We start from the raw sequence: 22,998 nt of genomic DNA, 5'->3' as shown, positions 1-22,998 counted from the left end.
GCACCAGGCCACAAAAATATATATTTCTCAAACGGTTCCAATCAAGCAAATAAAGTTCAGTAAAAATCTGGAAATGCTCTGCGAAATACAGAATGTTTAAGAGGGGATTTAAAAGAGATCACGTCATCACTTGTCTTAAAAAAAGCTTCAAAGACACATCATATATTTGAGTTTAGTAACTGATCATTTTTAGTGTCTGTACATGTACCTTATTCGATCAAGTTTAATATATGTAGGTGAATTTTATACATTCGACTCCTTTTGTTTTCAAGTGTGCACAGATTCACTGTACTCTGCGTGTTATCCAGGTTGGTTTGATGTCATCAGTATTCAGGTGGGAAAGCGCCAACCAAGGCGGATCACATCCCCTTCATACCTCTCCCTCTCTCTTAAACACAGCTGAATGAAGGAGATAAGAGAAGGGGAAAAAAACAAACAGTAATACCTTCTCTAACTCCCTCCTTCCACTATACTGACATCGATCTGCAGATTTGTTCCAACCTGTGTGACGGATGTGAGGGGAGAAGAGAAAATGGAGTCACTGGGTTTAGAGTTAGTTAGAGAAATGAACCTGTATTATGGTTAGGTGCCAGATTTACTTCCTCCTCCTTACTGTGCTTTCCTCGCTTGTAGGCTTATTATGATTCCGGACTAAACAATGTCCTCCAAAGATTGACATTGCACTTTTATGAGGTTTGGGGAACAACAAGGGACAGATAAGAAACAACAGAAAGACAGTATTTGATGTTTGGTCCTAATGTAAGAGTCATAAATCACTATTGTAATGCACCCTGGCAGTGTCTTACATTAAAACCTCAAAGAAGTATAATTCCCCCAATTTCTAATTTAGGCTGTCTGTTAAACGATTTGCAATCTCTGATCTAAATCAATGTCAAGCTTTCTGTCACAATAAAATGCTGATTGTCAACTCCCTGGAGGGCCTTTGAAGGAGAAGTAGGAATGTAACACAATGAGAATATTCCATGATAAATAAAAACCCTTTAGAATGTGCTTAGATAAAAGTACAGTAGCCTTATCAGTGGGGATTGAAAGATACGCTCATCTCACAACATGATAACGTTCACAATGCTGGCTTACTGCCTTAAGCCAAGATTATTCATTTTGTGGTGTAATAAAAAACATGCTTTTATTTTGAAAGGACACAAAATGTACTTCTGCTAGATCATAAAGTTGCAGGAGTAAACAAACACGGCTAAAAGGACAATCAACAGTGAAAATGTTGGGTGTGTTAGCACCCCCACTAGAGATAGAAGCTCTTGCATCGTCTGTAACGTTGTTTGTTATACTGTCTGTTTCATCTTTCCCTCTGTAAGCTCATCATGTACGTATTCACAAACCACAAATGGAAGAGAGAAGAAGATGGAGGAAAAGTTCAAGATGGAAAACATAAAGAAAGTTGGCAGAGGGGAAAACAAGGATTATGAGATGAGATATGCAAAAGGCCTTTAAACTTGGAATAAATAGTTAAATATGCCCACAGAAAAGCCCTTTGTTCTGCTGTGCAAAGACAGCATCAATTTATCTTTGTTTGGGTTTTAAAGAGTCCTCAAAAGTATTAGAGAAGTGGGCAGCAACCCTGGAATCATAATCCGCAAAGGAGGCAGTACAGCTGTCTTACAAAAAGTAGTGGAATGAAAAGCACTCTGTTTTTGCCTTAACTTTAAAAAAAACAAATTAAAAAAGGATTGAAGAAGTGCAATTTGGAAATGTTCAAGTTTAAGTTCAAGTACCCGAAAAGTGTAATTACAGGGGAGGGTTGTACTCCTTGCAGTGCAGTTGGATGTGTGTTTGCAGAGAGAAAATGCCAACACTGATTTTATCTTCTGTGTTCCCTCCCAGGTGGCCTTCACTGTCTTATTCGACCTGGAAGCCCTTCTGAAAATCTGGTGTCTGGGCTTCACGGGCTACATCAGCTCCTCGCTGCACAAGTTTGAATCTCTGCTGGTGGTGGGCACCACGCTGCACATCTACCCCGACCTCTACCACTCCCAGTTCACTTATTTTCAGGTATGGACAAACACAGGAAAACATGCTTATTTCAATGCAACAGGCAATTTATTAGAACAACAAAGAGTACTGGGATGACTTTTTGAAGTCATCTGTACATTTTTGTTTTTAGAATATTCATCTTGATTTCAAGCAAAAATTATGCCACTATCACAACCAAACAGTCACAATTCCACATCAACAACAAAACATATATGTGTGTACAATACTTACATTCTATACTTACACACTGCAATTAAACTTTAATATGTTTACTTAAAGCTGCTGTTGGTAGTCGTGATAAAAACATTCAGAGAGAGATGTCAAATGTCAACTACTACCCCTCCCCTCTCTGCTCTGTAACCCCGCCCACAAAAGATCGTTGTGTGCGTTCTATGAGGAAGTAGTGGCTTCCCAGCTAATCAGGGCGACTTAGGGTGCATCTCAAAGCTCTAAACGTCCATCCTCACGTCTCTTCCTCACGTCTCTTCCTCGTCTTAGTCCCGCCCACCAGAGATGCGAGAAAATGAAACCAGAGGAGAGAGGAGATTTGTATTTAGAGAAATGAGTCGTCCTCTCCTCCGGAGCGTCACGTGAAGCGACGTCGGTTTGTGATGACGGCTTTAACAGCTGTTTGTGTCTGCACACATGTTCACTGTAACAGAGCTCTGTCGCTGTGTTTACCTGTTTAACACACACCTGCACATGAAGAGAATCAGCTCTCTGTTTATTCTGTCCTAAAGCATCGCGGATCGATTCACCGGTAAAATGCCTCATTATTAAATTATTTATTACTTTAAGGGAAAATAGAAACCATGCAACTCTTTTCAAACCCTGTGCTCATTAATGATCAGCCTCGTATGAAACTTTATTAACCTGACAGGAAATATAACAAGTGTTTTTACTAACAGACAAACTTTACTGTCAGACTTCTCTTCATGAAGAAAACGAGAACAAATGGGGAAACTAACAGGAGAAATAACTGATCATTAATATGTATTATATCTATGATATTAGACTCCATTACTCTATTTCATTAGACAGTGAATCTGACAAAAACAATCAGATATAACATCCATCCTCTGTTATATTGAATTTATGATTTTGCGATCAGTATTTTGTTTTTAAAATTCACATCAAACACTTTTCAATCTCAGCTCATCTCACACAGACTGTTTAGAAACCGACGGATGTTTATGATCTGTTTCAGGGCACCCTTAATGACTGTTTTAAGGTCCATCTTTTCTCTGTTATTAAACTCAGCTGATGTTAAGTTTCGGTTAAGTCCGAGCCGCTGCAGCGTCCAATCGGTGAGTGATATTCGATAAGGGGGCGTGTCTGTCAGAGAAAAGACTTCCGCAAAGTCTGCTCTCGTGTTTCCTCGATTATCCCTCCTCGGATCAGTCTCCTCGCTCCTCGCTCCTCTCTCCTCCAGCAGTGTTTAGAGCTTTGGGACGCAAGTTAAAATGGCGCGTCAGTAAGTACTTCCGGTTCGACCGAGGAGCGAGGAGCGAGGAGACTGCAGTTTAGAGCTTTGAGATGCACCCATAGTGGGGCCGCCACTCAACCAGTCAGGAAATAGGATTGGAGATTAGCTATGATTGGTCCGTCATAACGGGAACAAGGAGAATAATAACATTGCTTGATACAAAGGCATTGGAAAACACAGAGATTTCACGATAGTCTCAAATTACTCCACTTACCGATGAGCACCGATGGGTATTATGACCTTTTCTCCAAACCCAGCAGAAAAAAAGTAATGTTTTTGAAGCCATTCCTACCAACAGCATCTTTAAGCAAAATACAAAGACAAACAAATATAGCACCAGCTTAAACTACCTACCTGCTAGAAGGTTTTTTCCAGGCACACAGCAATGACAGAAGTAGCTCAGCTCAGGTTACTTACTTTAAATCAAACTAAAATTATGCAAAAACAAAAAAAATATTCAAAGTTACCATAAAAACATCTCTGGCACACAGCAATTGCTGAGGTTGCCTAGCTTAGGATGTTAACTTTAACAGTCCTTTTCTTCATTGTCCTCCCCATCATCCTCGTTATCCTGATTAGTTTCCTTCACAATGCTCTCAGTCAGTTTGCTTCTTCATTGCTGGAATTAGCTGTCCGTAGATCTAACATTGAAATTCCCTCTTTTTACTGTGACAGTGAACTACACAATTGCATGATAATGTTGTCCCAGTGTGAATTTTTAGCATGAAGGCATTGTGGAATCATGTGAATACAATCACTCATGCGCCTGTAACAGCTTCTTTTAAGAATGAAGTTTCACTTGCTGATATGCAGCATCTCTCTTTATTTAAGAGTATTGTCTTCCGCTCTCCACAGACGGCTGAAATCCGGTTTATTCCATCTTTTTTTTAAACCCAGTTCTCAGAGTAGTGATATACAGTACACCAACCTTAAATATTATGACCCATGTGGCAATGGTGCATTGTTCTGTAGCAAAACCATCCCCGAACACAGTGTGTAAGTAATGCACCCACTTTTAACCCTTTGACCCAGCTGTGGGTCACGTAATGTAACCGATAAAACAGGCGCAGAGGACGATCTGATGGGAAAAAAGCGTCTTGATGTGTCTTTAATGAGCCTTGACCACACAAGCTGCCCTGATGCTGTCTGGCTCTCTTAACAGCTGCCTTCCGCACATGTGCAGTACTTAAACCCAAGCCAACACATGCTAACATACATGAAGAATATCACTCTATAATGCTGAAAACAAGTTTTGATTTGGTGTTTGAGTCTCTTACGTATTCTACATGTTAGTGCTGCACACTTTCTGAAACTTTTACGTTGAATAGGTTCCCCCTTCCAGGTAGTCACTGCAGTGCAAGAGGAAAATTACCTTGCAATGACTTGAGAGTTTATTTAGCTTGGATATCCAGTTAAAGAAAGCAAGGCCTGTTTTTGGTTTCTTTTAGTGTGTTCATGAGCTTGCATGAGGCTCCTTTATTCTCATGTTACAATTGGTTGTGTTCATATGGCACTGTGTGTGTGAATTGAATTGGGTATATTTGTTTGTTACAAATCATGCTTTGTGCTGTACTCTGCTGTGCTCCATGCATCACATTTACAAGCTAAATCTGTGACTTAGTTCTGAGTTTGTGCCTTAATTACTAGTGGTGCAACGGATCATCGTTGATCCGTGATCCGTATGGATGCCTCTCCACGGTTCGGCACGGACGTGGTCCGCGGATCGGTTGATGAAAAAAGTTGCGCGTGTTCACGTGATGACCGCATGTTCAATCCACACTCACTCTTCAAGCACAGCAGTAGTCATGGCAAGTGAAGGAGCAGAGGAACTTGAAAACCCTCCTGCAACTTTTAAGTCACATGTATGGGAGCATTTTGGTTTCCCTGTGAAATACAGTGAATGCTGAATGTGATTGAGCCACGTTATGAAATTCCGTCGCGCACCCACTAGACCAGAGGCCGTCAATACGCGGCCCGCGGACCGCATCCGGCCGCCTGTTCATGGCCCCCGAACTGTTATTCCTTCACTCTGTGTTCTGGTCGTGTTTACCGGGACTTGTCTCCATGTCAACAATACGCAGACAGGCTGTTACTGGGTCACTTAGAGTCCACTGCTGCAAGTGCAATTTTTAACTTTCACTTTCATTTATGGAGCAGTTCGCATATTTGCACTTTGCCAGCTGTAGGACCCTAGAATGCACGAAAACGGTGTGTTCAGTTTGCATCTCAAAGAAAAGTGGACGGTGAAAATCAGCCAATGAAAGAAGAATGGAGTGAAACTTTTGAAGTTCCTCTGCTCCTTCACTTGCCATGCCATGAAATGCAGTGAATGAGGCAGGACTGGGCCCAGAGTAAATTTTGAGTTGATGGTTGTTTTTATTTAATTCGCAAAAGTTTAAGTGTTTTACAAAATAAATGGAGGACAAAGTTATATTTGTCTTTTTATTTTTTATTTTTTTTGCTGATCCGAAAAATTATCCGATCCTTGACTCAAAACCGTGATCCGATCCGAACCGTGAGTTTTTTGATCCGTTACACCCCTATTAATTACCAAAACCACTTGATCTACATTGTAAAAAAGAGGGATATAACTGTGATCCACAACACACAACACAACAAAGCATTATTAGAAGAGTGCAATTCGACAGCTCTCTGCATCACATGTATGATAAATGACTAAAAGAATAACAACAAAAATGTTTTATCAATTACAAATATGAACATGGAAGAAACTCAAATAGTAACCAAAATTCATGCACAGATAATGCAGGGTGTAAAGTGGCAGAAGCTCAGTCCAGAGCTTGGCTTTGGAACCGGAGGGTTGCAGGTTCAAGTCCCAGTATGGATGAAGTTTGGCAAGTGAACTGGAGGTTAAAGAGGTGCTGGTCAACCTGCCTAGGCATTACCAATCTGCCTTGAGTAAGGCACCAAACTCCCAACTGCTCGGGTGGTACTGTCTGATGGCAGCCTCCTCACTCTGACATCTCTCCATTAGTGCATGTCCATACCATATTTTTGCATGATTGTATATAAATATATATCAAACTATATGTGTGTAGCATGATCAAAAAGAACACAAGTAAAACATTTTAATTGAATAAAGAACGTTTACATTACGTTATGATATCTAGAGTTTGAGATGCAGCAACTACATGTTTTTAAACGCATTTTCCCAATTAATATTTGTCTGCTCCTGATAAATGATTCAGTGATTTGAAAGCAGCTGGAAGTTTGGTGCCTCATCACTATAACATGTGTCAGTCACTCTCCCTCCTGATCATTTTCCAAGTAGGTTCCTTTCTAAACAGATGACAAATAGTCACAGGTGATTAACTCTAAGGCTCTGTGTGTGAAACAGAAGTGTGTGCAGGTGACAGGAGAGGAAACCGGCCTTCAAACTCAATGATTGATTCAGATTTGTACTATCAATCAAGGGGTGTTTCACCACTATAGGTTAACCTTACTAATTATCTCAGTCTGGAGCAAATGTCACAATACTGCACACTTGGCAGAATAATTTAATAAGGCAATAAAACCCATCTTGACACTCTCTTTCTCTGTGTGTTCAGAATTGTAATGACTCCAGTCGCTTCACATTTAACAATCCAGCCTATTCATTCATTCATTCAGAAGAGGCTGGGCATTGTGTCATTTCTGGACGGATCTGGTAGGGGTGCTCTGATCCCATTCTGGTTATTGTTATTTGCCCAATGATGGTTAGAAATGCTGGCTGGGATATCTGTGGAGAATAATGCAATTCAATTTTACATTAAGCATTGCTTTGTCTTGCAACAAGCTAGAGCCAGGGGCTCACACAGGCAGCACAGCTGGAAAGCCATTCTCAAGATTAATTATTGCTCTTCTCTTGTGTGTAATTTAGGGGTTGAATTATGGTGTCCACTTGGAACAATCCAGTGCTCTTCTTTTCTGAAAGATTTTAACATACGCAGAAAGACAATAAATAATCCCAATATAAGTGCTCTCCATTGGCTGATATTCATGGTCATATTTTAAGTCATAAGTTCAGGAGAGACTGTCTTGTTGGCCTTGGTGCTGCATGATCAGAGCTTCACAGATTTTACACTCCTGCACACAACTTATAATTCAAGACTGCCTGACTCTGAATATGTTTTTCTTTGACTTTCTTTGACATTAACTTAACCAGAACATTTTTAAGACAGTAGGTGATAAGTCGTTGCGCATTTAACCTTTTAATCTCCTTACCAAAATATATCATTAGGAGCATCAGGAAATGGTTTGATTTCCAGCGTTTTAAAAAAGTGTCACATTTTAAGAAATTATTGATCTATTTATTTATTTTTAAAGTTATGTTTTGGGGGCATTTTTGCCTTTACTGAATAGGACAGCTGGAGAGAGAAAAACATGTAGGGAGCAGAGAGAGGGGGGAGACATGCAGTAAATGGTAGAGGCTGGGAGTCGAACTTGCGACAAGGACTATAACCTTTGTATATGGGGTGCTTAGATTGCTAGGCCAACGGCGCCCCCATAAGTAACGTTTTAAACACTGTCCTACAAGATGGAGTTACACAGAACCTCTAGATGAGCCCATTTAAAACATAAACAATACAGTTTAATAATGGGCAAGGAAAAGTAGAAACTGGACATTTGTTTCACTTGTTGTGCTCCCCTTTATATCCGCCCTCCACCCAAGCTACAGACACACTAGTTTCTTAGGGCTAACATATGTCTACAAACCCCCCGAGAATGAAAAAAATCCATTCTGCCCCTGTTTTGATTTCTCCACCTTTCTGTAAATGTGTGTGAAACGAGCTGTTTCAGACTTATGTGTTTTTGTTACGTCACAACAATATCCGGTCTGTCACGGAGTCAGAGCTCAGAGCTTGTTCAGCCCATAGACTGTATAAAATAATACTGAATCCCCTCCTCCTTTTTTCATTACCTGCACAAATGTGTGCTAACAAGGAGCTTAGGAGGGAGGCATGCTAGTTGTAGGCTGTCTTAATTAACACAAAGGTCGGTTTTACTCTCCACGTCTGCAGATTTGAAGATCTAGTGGATGATTTTTATTTATCATGGATAAGTGCTAGCGCTAGTTAGCATAGCTACATAGCTACATGTCGTAGCTGTAGCTGTGTACCAAGACACACGTCGACATACTGACAAATAAAACAACAAGAAACACTAAATCTGTGACCAATCCTTCAGAAAGGTCCTGCTGCCTTTCTGACAGAGGTCGGTTTTACTCCTCAGGCCTGCAGATTTGAAGATCTAGTGGATGATTTTTATTTGTCATGGATAAGTGCTAGCGCTAGTTAGCATAGCCACATAGCTACATGTTCGTAGCTGTGTACCAAGACACACGTCGACATACTGATAAATAAAACAACAAGAAACACTAAATCTGTGACCAATCCTTCAGAAAGGTCCTGCTACAGGCGCCTCTCTGTCAGGATCAGATTCTGGATCAGATTCAGAGGGTTGAAGTAACGTGATCTCTGAGCAGCCGTGTATATTCAGCCAATATGTAAACATTAGATCAACGTGCTGGACAGCCGAGGCACATCCACTTCCTGAGGGGGCGTGGTCAGAGAGAAAACAGAGTGTTCTGAGGAGGACTGAAGATGCCAGGCATGCCAAAATCGGATTTCAAAGTGTTTTTTTGAGCATAAACTTTAAAGACATGTTTTGGGGACCTCTTAGACCAATATATATTGATGAAAAAAGTGTGATATGTCACCTTTAATGTTAGCCACACTCAACGAACCAATTTGACATTGTTCACCTGCATAGTTCTGTTTACCCTGCAAACAGAAGAGACTGTTTTCTAACAAATGCATACCTGTCTGCATCACTTAGATGCATTACCCACAAGATCACTTTGCTTGGAGAAGAAGGCTTGGTCACTCTGAGGAGTTAGACTTTGTTATCGACTATCTGGGGCAGTCCTAGATTCAGTTATATTTCATTTAGTCTACCAAGTACTTTTAAGGCTGCAGTTATGATTGTGGAATACATCAAACTAAAAGAAGTCATTGTTATTTTATTCCATATTCCATCAATAGAGTCCATTACTGCTATACCTCATGTGAAAACTGTGTGGTCTTAGACAAAAGATAAGAAAATAACTACTTTTGCTCTAATGGCCTCATATCCTTTGTGGACTCGCCTTCACAGTCTCAGAGCTTCGTCTGCTGTGAAATGGATAGTAGTCATCATGGTCTGTCAGGAGTAGAAGGTAGTGTCTTCTCATCCCATCTGTCATCATGCTGTGAGTGTTATTGCTGTATTTGTTTAGTGTGGGTTCCCTTTCATCCAGCATCCCCTGTTTGTCTCCTTTATTTTTGCTGCATATCCGGAGAATGAGAGAAAATTCTTTGGCCAGGAGCATCACGGAGAGGAGCCCGATCAATAGCCACTCTCTGGAGCCCCGATCAAAGGATGACCAAGATGCATTACCTTCTGGGGGTTGTTGTCACCACAAGCAATTTAGGGGCTAAGCCGGTTGACAGAGCACCATATCACTGCTTCTTTACCGCTGGGTCATGATCAATGTCCTCTTTTCAAAATCAATACATAATCAATGTGATTCTCTTTTCTTCTTGTGTAATTTATTTTGAAATAACTTTAAAATAAACCTTCTCCTTATAATAAAAATAATGATTAAAATACAGGTTTTCAAAGACCACCGCTAACAATGGTTGTTTTTTTCTCCCCTAAGGTTCTCCGTGTGGTGCGTCTGATAAAGATTTCCCCGGCTCTGGAGGACTTTGTGTATAAGATCTTTGGTCCTGGTAAAAAACTCGGCAGCCTGGTGGTGTTCACGGCCAGCCTCCTCATCGTCATGTCGGCCATCAGTCTACAGATGTTCTGCTTCGTTGAAGAGCTCGACCGCTTCACAACATTCCCAAGGGTAAAGAACCACTTGAGTTATTTTTGGTGAATTGTGAATCAAGACTGGAAAAGACACCAACCTAAGTCTCACCCAAAAAAGCAGCAGAATGACTGATTAATATGACAGATATTTTTGAGATCCATCATCAGTTGTCTTTAAAAAATCTTGGTAAGAATGATTGACTAAACTTTCACTGGGGCTTCCCCCCACTGAAGGTTTTCCAAGTTGTCTACTGTGCTGTTGATCTTCTAGTCATCCTTGCTTTTTTTGATCACTGTTGTTATGAGGTTTTGACCAATCAGAATAAAGTAATCAGTGCATTAATGTGATTTAACTATCAAGTAAGAATACCAATAGGGGCGTTAGTTTGGTTCAGTTGGTTGAGCAGGCGCTCGATGCACAGAGGCTACAGTCCATGTTGCACTGGTTGTAGGATCGACTCCCTGTCCTGACATGATTTGACGCATGTCATCCCCCTACTCTCTCTGCACATTTCCTGATCCTCTCAAGCTGTCATATCAAATAAAGGCAGAAAGACCCAAAAATAATCTTTTTAAGTTGTGTTTTTGTGCATTTTCGCCTTTATTGGATAGGAAAGCTGGAGACAGACAGGAAATGTGGGGATCAGAGAGTGAGGGAAGACATTCAGCAAATAGAAGAGGCCGGGAGTCGAACCTGCGGCTGCTGGGACAGGGACTATAACCTCTGTATATGGGGCACACTTAGATCTCCAGGCCAACGCCATCCCCCAAAAATAATCTTGAGAAAAATAATTTTATTTGGCTCAGAAAGACTGTTTTTAGTAATTAACCCTATGCTATATTACAAAGATATACAATACTGTAATAAAAAGACATGTAAATATAAATTAAACCCACTTTGCACACATGAGGCATGCCACCAATGCTAATAACAATGCTAATAGCAAAGGCAGTAAGGATTCTGAATGGTTGAAACAAACATATAAAGGGGCTAAAAAATTCAGCGTTTTGCTTCATGGATTAACTTTTGTCATCTTTTTTCATCATGTAATGGTTTTGTTCACTGTTTAGTGTCAGCTTTGAAGTATAGTAGGTGTCTGTTTATTTATTGGACAACAGAATACAACAAAGGAACCAACTATAACTCTAATTTCATTGTGTAAAGCACCTGTGAGTCTCTACTTCTTATTCCATTAGAAATTCTGCATTCTGCATTCCTCATCGCCGGATTATAATTCTCTTTCCATTCATTTTAGGTTGCAGTCGTATTGTTTTCACCTGCACAGATGGAGTACAGCAAACCAGTAAACTGTCTAAACACTTAATTTGACAGCTCCAAACACACTTGTCTAATTATGCCCTGATGTTCAAGTAATTTCCTCTCAGGGACAAATGAAATGTAATTAAATTCCGAAGATGCAGGTAGTATGTAAAATAAGCTACATAAAAATTTAGAAAATGAGAGGAGCCGTTCCAGAAGGGCACCTCAGACGTGCGGTGGGGAGGCCTGCAGATGTTGATGATGGGTTGCACGATGGGTCGACAGATGTGGTTCCTCCTTTGATTTCTAAAGGCTCGTGAGCTTTTTTCTCTCTCATTAGCCTCATCTTACCATCCTCCGTTTTTTTTTTAATCCAACCCTCCAACATTTGGCAGATGATCCCAGGCGCTGCAGGACGTGAAGAGTTAGTCATAAACAGATGCCACTTGTATGCTGTATTACCCCTCTCTCATATTTTCCCTTCATTTCCATGTCTGTTTGTGCCTCACACGCCCACATGTATGCACACAGACGCACACGCTCACACGTCATCGTTAATGATGTTTGGCTGCCTCCACTACAGACAGACCTGTTGCTGGGTTTATCTTTATCTGCAGTGACTGGGACGTGCATGGGAGCAGGTGGGAGGGGCTGGAAAGGAAGGGAGGAAGGGAGGGAGGGAGGGAGGGAGGGAGGAAGTAAGGGAGGGAGGAAGGGTGGCGGCTGTCTGAAGGTGAGATACTAAGGAGGAGGCACAGGAGTGCCATTTGACTCCAGGGGCCAGAGTGTTGCAGCTGGCTGGTCCCTACACCTCCATATGACCTCTACCAAGAGGAGAGAACAGCAGAGCAGACAACAGAGCTCACCACCACCTCTCTTTCTCTGGTTTATTCACAAAGTATAACCATGAACAGTAAGAGAAGGATGGTCAGTAGGGGAGGAAATTGTAATTTGGGGAGCGATAGGAGGCTATGCTGTTTATAGAAGTTGCCTCATTATTTTTTTTTCCCAAACAAACAATAGAATGTGGCATTTTTCAAGCACAACAAGCTCAGGCTATTTAAGATGTTCAAGGAAAGAGGGTACATGAGGGTAACTCAATGTGCTTTACATCAAAACATTAAAAGCATTGGAGACATTCAGACAAGCATAAAAGAGCACAATTAAAATGATAAATATAATAAAACAGAAAAGAAATGGATAATTAGAATTATATTAAAAGTACATTTAAAATGTGCATTTAAAGCGAGTTAAAATAAGCTAAGATAGGAAGGTGGTGGCAAATAAAAAAGTCTTAATCTTTGATTCAAAAGAGGTGAGAGTTGGAGCTGACCTACAGCTTTCAGCTTGATTCACCTTGAATCTCGACAAAAAATACATTTCAACCACAAAAGTCACTAACCCATTCACCACGAAAATATCTATGAATGTACAAAATACATGAGCTGTGAAAAAAAGAAGATGTAGCACTTGCTAAAACTGCCCATATGCTAACTAGCAACTGCCTATCAGCTGTAGCTAAGGTTTGTTTCAGGCACACAGTAGCTCAGAATGCTAACTCTCAATTTATATATTGTGAGTTAGCACTAGTCCTTTTCTTCATGGTCCACATTATCATCCTCATCCTCCTGTATATTTGGTGACACAGTGTTCTCAATCACATGTGCATCCTCATTGCTTGAGTTAGCTTGGTAAGGACAGCTGAAGAGAGACAGGAAATGTGAAGTGTGGGGGAAGACATGCAAGGGTCAAGGCTGGGACCTGTGCAACGAGGACTGTAGCCTCTATATGTAACGTGGCATATGTTTAAAATACTAGGCTAGGATTTCTATGTGTTTGATATTTGGGCTACAGGCTGGCGCGGGGTTTCTCAGGCTCTTTCAAGGGAAACTCAGCACCTTGCTAGCCAATACCTCCTACTGACATTGTATGCACAACAGCCGTGTGATATTTGCTTTCCTGTGAAAAAAGCATGTTCAAAATGTCAGATCTGTCTTTTTCTCTGTGTGTAATTTCCTCCCCGTCTCTCTCTCTTTCTTTACCTCTCTTCACCATTTCCACCTTGTGTACTCAGCTGCCCTCTCAAGCCTTCTGCGTCTCTCACCTTTTTTTTTTTTTTTTTTTTTTCCTACCCTCTGTTTCTCTCCCTGTAGGCATTCATGTCCATGTTCCAGATCCTAACCCAGGAGGGCTGGGTGGATGTCATGGACCAGACTCTGGTGGCTGTAGGTCACATGTGGGCTCCCGTAGTTGCCATTTACTTCATCCTCTACCATCTGTTTGCTACCCTGGTGAGGAACTTACTTTGCTCTTTCAGACACATAGAAGTCAAATAAGTCAAAGATAGTGAGAGTTTAATTAGGTTTGAGTTTATTGGATATCGGGTGCAGTATTCTTTTCAAACTCACATTCCTTTATTCAGTACAAGCAGGTCGGGGAAATAAGTGGTGAAAGGGTACATTAATTGTTTTCTTAATGCATTCAATTAGTGCCCCCAGTCTCTCTGCTGTTCTCTCAAGTGGTACATCTAATCACAGTTAATCAGACTTGCAGGCGTAAGAAGTGCTGACATTTCAGTGTTTGGCCTTCTGATATGAGGAGCCATCAGACAGCTCTGACAGTCTCTAGATGACTCACGCTTCACCCCAGACAGACAGGAAGTCTTCCAGAACAGAGCAAGCAACAAATCTAATTACCAGGCAGACTTTATACTTTTGAAATAGTCTTATTTATATTGGGGGTAATCATATTATCATGTCGGGATTTTGACTCCACTTCCTCCGCCTGGGTTTCAGATCCTGCTCAGTCTTTTTGTGGCTGTCATCCTGGACAATCTGGAGTTGGATGAAGACTTGAAGAAGCTCAAACAGGTAGGAAGCTTACAATATTCATAACAGTACTCATTACAATGGTAATAACATATCTTTTTTTTGGCACATATGGTATCAAAATTCCAAAAAGAGGGAAAAAGGACACAAAATGATTAACATTTTGAAGATCTGAGTTGTGTTTGAATCACTAGTGCACATCTACAGTAGTCAGTGTCAACCAGATCCCATACCGTTCAAACAGACCAATCAACAGGAATTCAGATGATAATGTGACCCACTGCTTGACTGCCCAACATGTTTTCACTGTAAAGAGAAATTCTACAAGATTTACAGAGATTTTTATATTTTGAAAATCTGTAAACATCAAGAAAAATCAAGTTTTATGACAGCCTATCAAAGAGCTGTAATCTTGGCGCCTTAGACATTTTTACAATAGATGGCATGGTATTGAGCTGTTGTTGTTCTTGTCGTTCTTGTTGTTGTTGTTGCTCTGTCTGTTCGTCTCTATTCATCTCTCTCTTTTTGGATCTCACTCTATCCCACTCTCCGGGCCTGAAACAGTCCTGGCAGATGGCTGTTCAACATGAGTCTGGTTCTGTTGCGGCCCGTTAAAAGGACATTTTTCCTTGCTACTGTTAGTTGCCAAATGTTGCCAAGTGCTTTGCCCAAGGTAGATTGATGTTAGGTCTCTGTAATTGAATAAAATAGTATGAGTCTACACATGCCTTTTTTTGTAAAGTGTCAAAGTTTAAATGGTTGATATTGCCAAGCTGAAACACAGTTCATCCAAGTATTAACTTCCCACTTTTGTGATGTCTGCTATTGTTGCTTGCTCCTTCGTGGGCAGGACCAACCTCAACGTATTGATTCATTTCCACATAAAGACAAGGGTGTCTTCTTAGGGTTCCTCTTGGTAATATTCTTCAACCTCAACCATTAGTCTTTTCAATAACTGACTATTTCTGGATAGGTGGTTGATTCCAGCTCTCATTCTTGGTTTGTGTTGTTTTTTTTGGTGGTGTGAATGTGAGAATTTAAGGCTTAGGCATTCAAGACTATAACCTTGCTAGGATAGCATTTTTAAGATGCAACCATTCCCTCATTACAAGCTGATTTTCCAACTGCATAGCCACTTCCACTTGTTGTTTGCTGCTCTATTTTTCACTATGTTAAAGGTGAACAATTAGTGTTTCTACCATGAAAGTAGTAGCAGGTTGATGAGTTGTATTATGTGCCTAAATGTGTGCAGACCTGGGTACCTGCTTCACTGTCAACCTTTTTTGAATTGGGCAATTAGGTTTAAAGAAGTAAAACCCTGTGTGAGGAAAAAAAGATGCCTTGAAAAAGATGTATTATGCTCATTTTCAGGCTTTATTTTGCCCCTATGACACCTGTGTTGTAGCTTAAGATGTAATACAGCTCAAAAAACCCCACCAACCGAGACTGGTGTCTTTGAAATCCATCGTTTCACTCTCTGTGTGAGCCGCCTCATTTTAGTTACTGTGTCTTGAACGCATTGCCCACTAGTGATGTGTCGGTCGCGAACGATGGGGCTCTAAGAGCCGGCTCTTTGAAGTGAACGACGGGAGCCGGCTCCTGACTGGGAGCAGTTTTTTTATTTTTCTCGTCTTTTTCTGTTAAAGCCTCACGTGATTGGTCAAGACGTGGTGGCGTCTTGACCAATCACGTGTCTACATTGAGCAGAACGGGGAGGGGAGGGGTTACAGACACACAGCACAGTGAGCACACCAACAGGAGGGAGACGAGAGGGAGAACATGCGCGACAGAGAGAGAACGCACTGGAAAGGTGAGAAAACGAGTGACTGCAGGAAACACAGAAAACTTTTGACACATTTAATCGGCATAGTCAGTTTAAAAGGCAGAGTGTTGACTGTGCAAGGTTTAAAATATGTCATCAATCAGGCTCCACAAAAAACCTGAAAAGGCACATTAGATCTGTCTGTGAAGGATCATCATCTCAGTCAGGCAGTTAGAAGAATAAAGACAGTGAAGGGAACCTGCTGTTAATGAAGGTGTTTCAAAGTTTATAAATAATATACAGACATCAGAGATTGGACCTTTTTGTCTAATTGAGATGAGTCTTGTATTTTGTACTTTATAATTTAATTTCAGTGGAACTCTGCTCCATCTTGAGTATATAAATAAAGCCTTTTAAATGATACACATTTGATATAATGTATGTTTTTTACATTAGTAATTCATTTGACATATAATTTAACATTTTTTTAGGTAATACAGTCATTCAAACAAGAAAAAATCTTGGGAGCCACTTGGGAGCCCAAAGAGCCGGCTCTTCGTAGTGAGCCGAGCCAAAAGAACCGGCTCTCTAAAAAGAGCCGGAATTCCCATCACTATTGCCCACTTTCTTCCAATTGGCCAGCTCTCAAGAAACCTCCTCCACTGTTGCAATGCTACAAAGTCGTTGTCATTGAGTTAACCGACGTTTCTCTGTTTAAAATGACAAATTATGTACACAGCAGGAAGCTTCTGTTTGGTAGGTGATGTGTTAATTACGCTCTTATCAGATGATTCACTAGTGGTGCAACGGATCATCGTTGATCCGTGATCCACGGATGCCTCTCCACGGTTCGGCACGGACGTGGTCCGCGGATCAGTTGACGAAAAGAAAAGGTTGCCCGTCAACTCACTCATCAAGCGCAGCTGTAGTCATGGCAAGTGAAGGAGCAGAGGAACATTATAACCCTCCTGCATCTTGGAAGTCACATGTATGGGAGCATTTTGGTTTCCCTGTGAAATACAGTGAATGCTGAATGTGCTTGAGCCACGTTATGAAATTCCGTCGCGCACGCACTAGACCAGAGGCCGTCAATACGTGGCCCGCGGGCCGCATCCGGCCGCCTATTTGTGGTCCCCGAACTGTTACTCCTTCACTCTGTGTTTTGGTCGGGTCACCGTGTGTTTACCGGGATTTTTTTCTCCATGTCAACGATACGCAGACAGGCTGTTACTGGGTCACTTAGAGTCCAATGCTGCGAGTGCAGTTTTTAACTTTCACTTTCGTTTATGGAGCAGTTCGCATGTTGGCACTTTGCCAGCTGTAGGACCCTAGAATAAAACGGTGTGTTCACAGTTTGCTGCTCAAAGAAAAGTGTACGGTGAAAATCAGCAAATGAAAGAAGAATGGAGTAAAACTTTTGAAGTTCTGCTCCTTCACTTGCCATGCCATGAAATGCAGTGAATGAGGCAGGACTGGGCCCACAGATAGGGTGCTTTGCACATGCAGTACATTTTGAGTTGGATGTTGTTTTTATTTAATGGGCAAAGTGTTTTACAAAATAAATAGAGGGACAAAGTTGTATTTGTCTTGTCTTCTTTTTTTCTTTTTTTTTTTTTTGTTGATCCGAAAAATGATCCGATCCGTGACTCAAATCCGTGATACGATCCGAACCGTGAGTTTTTTGATCCGTTGCACCCCTATGATTCACCAATCTGTGATGTCACAAATTGAGCAAGTCTCGTGTCCCTTTCCCTTAATTTTTGTGGGACTTTTTGAATGAGCTATTCAGAGCAGCCCATGGTCTCATGAAGGACTTACTCCAACATGCACTTACCTCACAATATGAAACTTTGATGTTAAGTATTGACGTCAAACATTTGAACTTAATGTTGTTTTTAAAATATGAGAAAGCATAATACCACTTCATGGTGGAATTTGGTTAAGCAGTTTCTGTCATAAAATCTATATATGACTAAATAGTAGATTAAATAAATACCCTTTGAATGATCATAACCAGTGAAATGTGTACAATATAACTCCCCTGGTCAGTTTGTTTGTTTTAATACATACATTAATTGATCTAAAGCTCTCTGACAGGTTTGAACAGACACACATACTAACATAAATGCTGTGCACTATGAGCTCATAGCTGTTTGCCAGGTCTCAGCTTGCCTGGGCAGGTTATTTCCCACCCACAGCTGAGTGATTAGGCGCAGCGACTGTAAAATTGCCTATTTTACAGGTGCTTCAATCAGGGATACGGAGACTGACTATAAATAGACCATAGATTGTGATCACCCTCCCACAAGAGAGGGCTTCTGCAAACATTTGAGAAAGAACCAATGACATGACCATCCTTTCTATGAGATACACACACACGTTCGCTGTGAGCGATGAGAAACCAATTATGGCGCATGTGATGAATCATTTTTGCCCGCTGTTTGATGAATGACTTCACAGAGCTGGTAATGTTTGTTATTTGTCATTAATGTGACTTGTGTCCATGACAAGCTCTTTCAAAGAGACCATGTAGAGAAAATAGTACCTGATGTTTTTTCTTCACTTGGGTGAACTGTTTTGTTCCACAGAGTGTTTGGAGTTTGGAGAGGATATCAATCAAAATTTAGAGTGAGAGTTTGACACGCAAAGCCCACGTGTGTACTCCTCTCCCCGAGACGCTTTTAATCCTTTCTTCTTCACAGTTGGTTGGACAACCAGACAGTTGCTGTGTTCAAATTAATTGGAAATAATGGAACAACAAATTGGAGCCGAATAAACTATTCAAAGAGTCTATTCATGCAAATCATGGGATTTTTGTCCTGGTGTTGTTTGTAGTCAAATAAGAGAGGCATTGCGTGGTTTTAGTGGAGGGTGGGATGCTCAGAAGAGAATAATTCATACAGTTACATTGTTGATGGTACAATTAGCAGAAGAAAATAGCTAATGTGTCAAAATTAGCTAATGGTGGGTGTATTTACTGTCACACAAATGCTAGTTATGTGGCAACGCTTTGTAGGAAATGATGTCATTAAAGATAGTCAGTGACCATGTGTCTTTGCCTAACATCCCTTTTACCGCTAAGCTTCATGTGTGTGAGATCTGTCTGTTGGAAAAACTATTCAAACATGTCAGCTCCTCTTGGACGCTATTGTATATTGCTCCCCTGATGAAAGACTTCAATCATACAAGTCGTGTGGCTGCAGGTGTTCCAGCGTCGCCTGCTTGGTGCATACGTGTCACACTGAAAAGGACATGGAGATGTGCTGCCTAGCTTTGATAGATAAGACCCGTCTGCAGAGCACAGTCAGGAAAGATGACAGAAACCTTTCTTTAGACTGTTTTCTACACATGTTGAGAAATCATTGCTAATGCCATGTTCGATGTAAGGTGTTTGTGCTCTTGTAATACAGTAACGGACAAATAACATTAAGCCCCTTCAGATAACAAAAGCACACATTTGTCTTTCCCAAAGCAATCAGGTTTGATATTTTGGCTGTCCTCTTCTGTACCCTTTTTAAGTGTGACCAAAATTCCCTAAAGAACATTTCGCTGTATTGAAAAAGACTTGAAACCAGTGATTTAGTTTATAAACTCTTAGAGCCAGGCTTCTTTTTGCCAGGGTTGTGTCCATTGAGGAAGCCAGAGATGGCATTGGCCCTCCTTGAAATGATCGGCCAACCCTTAATCCAAATCTGTGATTATTCACCTTGTCAGACACAGGACTTGTGTTGAGAACAATTATTCTGGCTGGGTTGCAACCAAGCGGCAACCTCCGGTCTAAAAATATGAGTCCAATGCGGACAAGTGCTAAAAACTGCAGTTCATTGAGGATCCGCTTGAGGCTGACTCCGGAAGTACCGAAAACCACATACACACCAATTCAAAAAAGCAGATCTTTACAGCAGAAATAAACATGTTTACAGCCTGGTACAAAAGACAAGTGTTGTCTGGATAGCTCAATTCTCGATCGGCACACACTGTACGGGGGGTGAATTTTTTTCTAATAAGGCAATTTCGAAGATATTGAGATTACGAGTCTTCCAATGAGAGGCACAGCTGACTTGATTGACAGGCGGGAATACTGTAGCTGTTGGCTAGGAGGCTCACAGCCCGCCTTGTCCCGCGTCACAATCGCTCGACAGCAGAAATATGGCTGCCGCCGACAATTGGCCTCAAAACAGTGTTTCAGAAACAGATGGGTGACGTCACGGATACTACGTCCATATTTTATACAGTCTATGGTTGCAACCAAGTAATATTTAAAACATATGGTTGACATCTCAGCAATGTCACCCATTGGCGTCTGAAATGTTGTTATGAAGCCAAATGATGGCAGTCGCCATGTTGGAACTGCTGATTCAATCAAAGTAAACTTAGAACAGGCATGGAGGTAGAGCTGAGGCAGACTTTTTGCCTCCTTGCAAACAGCTACATTGCGCCCATCTGTCAGTCAACTCAGCTATGACTACATTTTTCAAAGCTATGTATAACTAGCTGTAATATCTTCAAAACAGATAAGATACAACACATTTTCACCCCCTGTAGAGTGTGACGAGTAAGGAAATTAGTTCTTCAGACTAAAACATTTTTTTGTAATCTGCAGTAAAAGTGCAGTTTGATGTAAAATGGGCATTTTAACAAGGGTGTTTATAGTATCCTGGGCTTTTGGAGCCAGCCTCAAGTGGACACTCCAGGAAGTGAAGTTTTTTGCACTTTTGCATTGGTGCCATTCTAAAACAGTGACTAGCTTAGTTGCAACAGGCTGTTAGAAACTTTCTCTTTTTATCTGCTCTTAAACTTTGCACATGTTTTCTACTTGGTAAGTAAATGCTGTTTGTGTGTTTGGGTGTGTGTGTGTGTGTGTGCTGTCAGCCATTAAAAATAATGCAGGTTCAGGGCTCTTCCAATTTGTCTGCACTTCTGAAATCAAAAAAACTTCAGTGTACGTCGTATCATCACCCCCAGGGTGCAATGGCTGACTTATTAGCTCTTTACTGCATACAGTGTATCAACAATGTTGTTCAGTCAGCCAAAACTTTAGCTGTCCAATGTTTGAGATTTATTTTACTTTCAAGCATAATAGTCTTTTCAAATAGTCCTGTGAGTATGTTACTGCAGCGTCAGTTGTTGCATATACTCGAGGAAATACCTGTGAGTCATGATGTTTAAAAAATTACACATCTCAGAGGTCAAACACTCTGTTTGGCTACAGGCAGGTATACAAATCACCTCATGACTCATAGAGCTAAAAATAGAGTGAATGTTTGAAACAACTGCATAACAATAAAGCACCTGTGACAGACTAAAACATAAAGATACAACCATCATGGACATTTAAAACTGAAACTGCATCGCTTTAACTTTCATTTGCAAATAACTGCTTTTTTTATTGCTCATATCTTTTCTCATCGGAGCAATTTTGAAGCTGATCAACGTGGTTGTTTCCTGGCAACATGTTTTCCCCGTCATCATGTCGTCATCAGAGCCGGTTTATATTTCCACCTGTCACCCCATGTATGTGTGTGTGTGCTCCTTTTCCTTCATTGGCCCCCTAACCAGGTGTTTGGCTGTGTGTGCAGCAGGACCCTGCTGTGTCTGCCCATGTTGCTGATTTGATAACGACATCATCAATAAGGCATGTAGCTAAAAACATCTGTCATCATTTGGATGCTGATTGCAGTCCAGCCTTTCAGGGGAACGACTTGCATCTGTCAACCCTGACAGACCATTTGTCTTGATTTGGATTTGATTCGTCAAAGCTTAGAACACCAGGAGAACCACCCCGGGGCTTGTGTGCAGTCTTGCTGTGATCGAGAAGATCAGTGTTATAGCTCCCTGTAGCTGGAATATCTGGCTGTTTTAATGCTGGTTTCTAATGTGAGCTGTCAGGGAGCTAAACTGTTATAAATCTGTCTGTTTCCATCCCAACCTGAGAAGAGGAGTTTAAGTTGCTTTCAACACACAAATTGTTTTTCATGTTTTCATGCATATACGAAGTGATTATTATAATGAAGCAGGGCTGCAGCTAATGAACAACCAGTTTATTCCATCAGACTTCTGAACCAGGAGCACAGATGTAGCAGCAATTTCTTGAAAGCATACACACACACACAGAGATGAATGTGTGTACCAGTGCGTGCTCCACTCATCAGCGTTGATTAGGATAATGCTTTTATTGTGTGGAATTGGGTTTGCAAGTCAATTTTAATGAAATGAAGCCTGAGAGAGGAGAAAGGTATAGACAGAAGAGGAAAACACAAGTGAAGTGAGGACGTAGACCCCCCCCCCCCCATCACAACACCCTAATACACACTGCACGTCCACATCAGCCTCCAGGGTGTGATTCTGTTCATAGCTGACGTTAAACCAGGAAGAGTACTAACTGCTCATGAGCGCTCATGATAGATTTTAAATGTTTTCTCCTGCAGAGACTGATCAGTCTTTGTACTCTGTGATTACTCCTTTAAACAATCAAACTAAACCAGAGATAATTCCATTCACGAAAACTATTAGGGGAAATGTTAATTAACGACATCTTTCATAAAAACTAAGACTTACAACCAAATTCTTTGTCAGGTCCGTACTGATCTGCACAGCATCAAATCTGATAGGTTTCCATTCTGGTCAAGGGGTTAACTTCCACTGGATCTACTTTGTTGCATTCCCGCTCCGTCTCTGATCCTGTACGTCAGAGCCCTCCGGACCAGATACGCAAGACTTCTATTTTTGCCAGATGCTGGATCACTATGCATGAATCTCAGATTTAGTGGGACAGGAAGTCGGGCACATCCGGTAC

At 41.1% G+C, this 22,998-nt stretch overlaps 1 protein-coding gene across 3 annotated transcripts in view; it reads left to right on the top strand.

Annotated features, from left to right (window-relative positions):
• nalcn (sodium leak channel, non-selective) overlaps positions 1 to 22,998 on the top strand; it is a 122,737-nt gene that overhangs the window by 58,412 nt on the left and 41,327 nt on the right. For all 3 annotated transcript variants that reach the window (XM_034693891.1, XM_034693892.1, XM_034693890.1), the window contains 4 exons: positions 1,861 to 2,028; positions 10,197 to 10,388; positions 13,766 to 13,903; positions 14,408 to 14,482. In XM_034693891.1, coding sequence (XP_034549782.1) covers positions 1,861 to 2,028; positions 10,197 to 10,388; positions 13,766 to 13,903; positions 14,408 to 14,482 — 573 coding nt within the window. The remainder of the gene's footprint in view (positions 1 to 1,860; positions 2,029 to 10,196; positions 10,389 to 13,765; positions 13,904 to 14,407; positions 14,483 to 22,998) is intronic.

This window comes from Notolabrus celidotus, chromosome 10, assembly GCF_009762535.1.
Source record: "Notolabrus celidotus isolate fNotCel1 chromosome 10, fNotCel1.pri, whole genome shotgun sequence".
In the NCBI taxonomy this organism is placed as follows: Eukaryota; Metazoa; Chordata; class Actinopteri; order Labriformes; family Labridae; genus Notolabrus; species Notolabrus celidotus.
The sequence above is the reverse complement of the archived record's forward strand: the minus strand, read 5'-3'. Positions and strand labels throughout refer to the sequence as shown.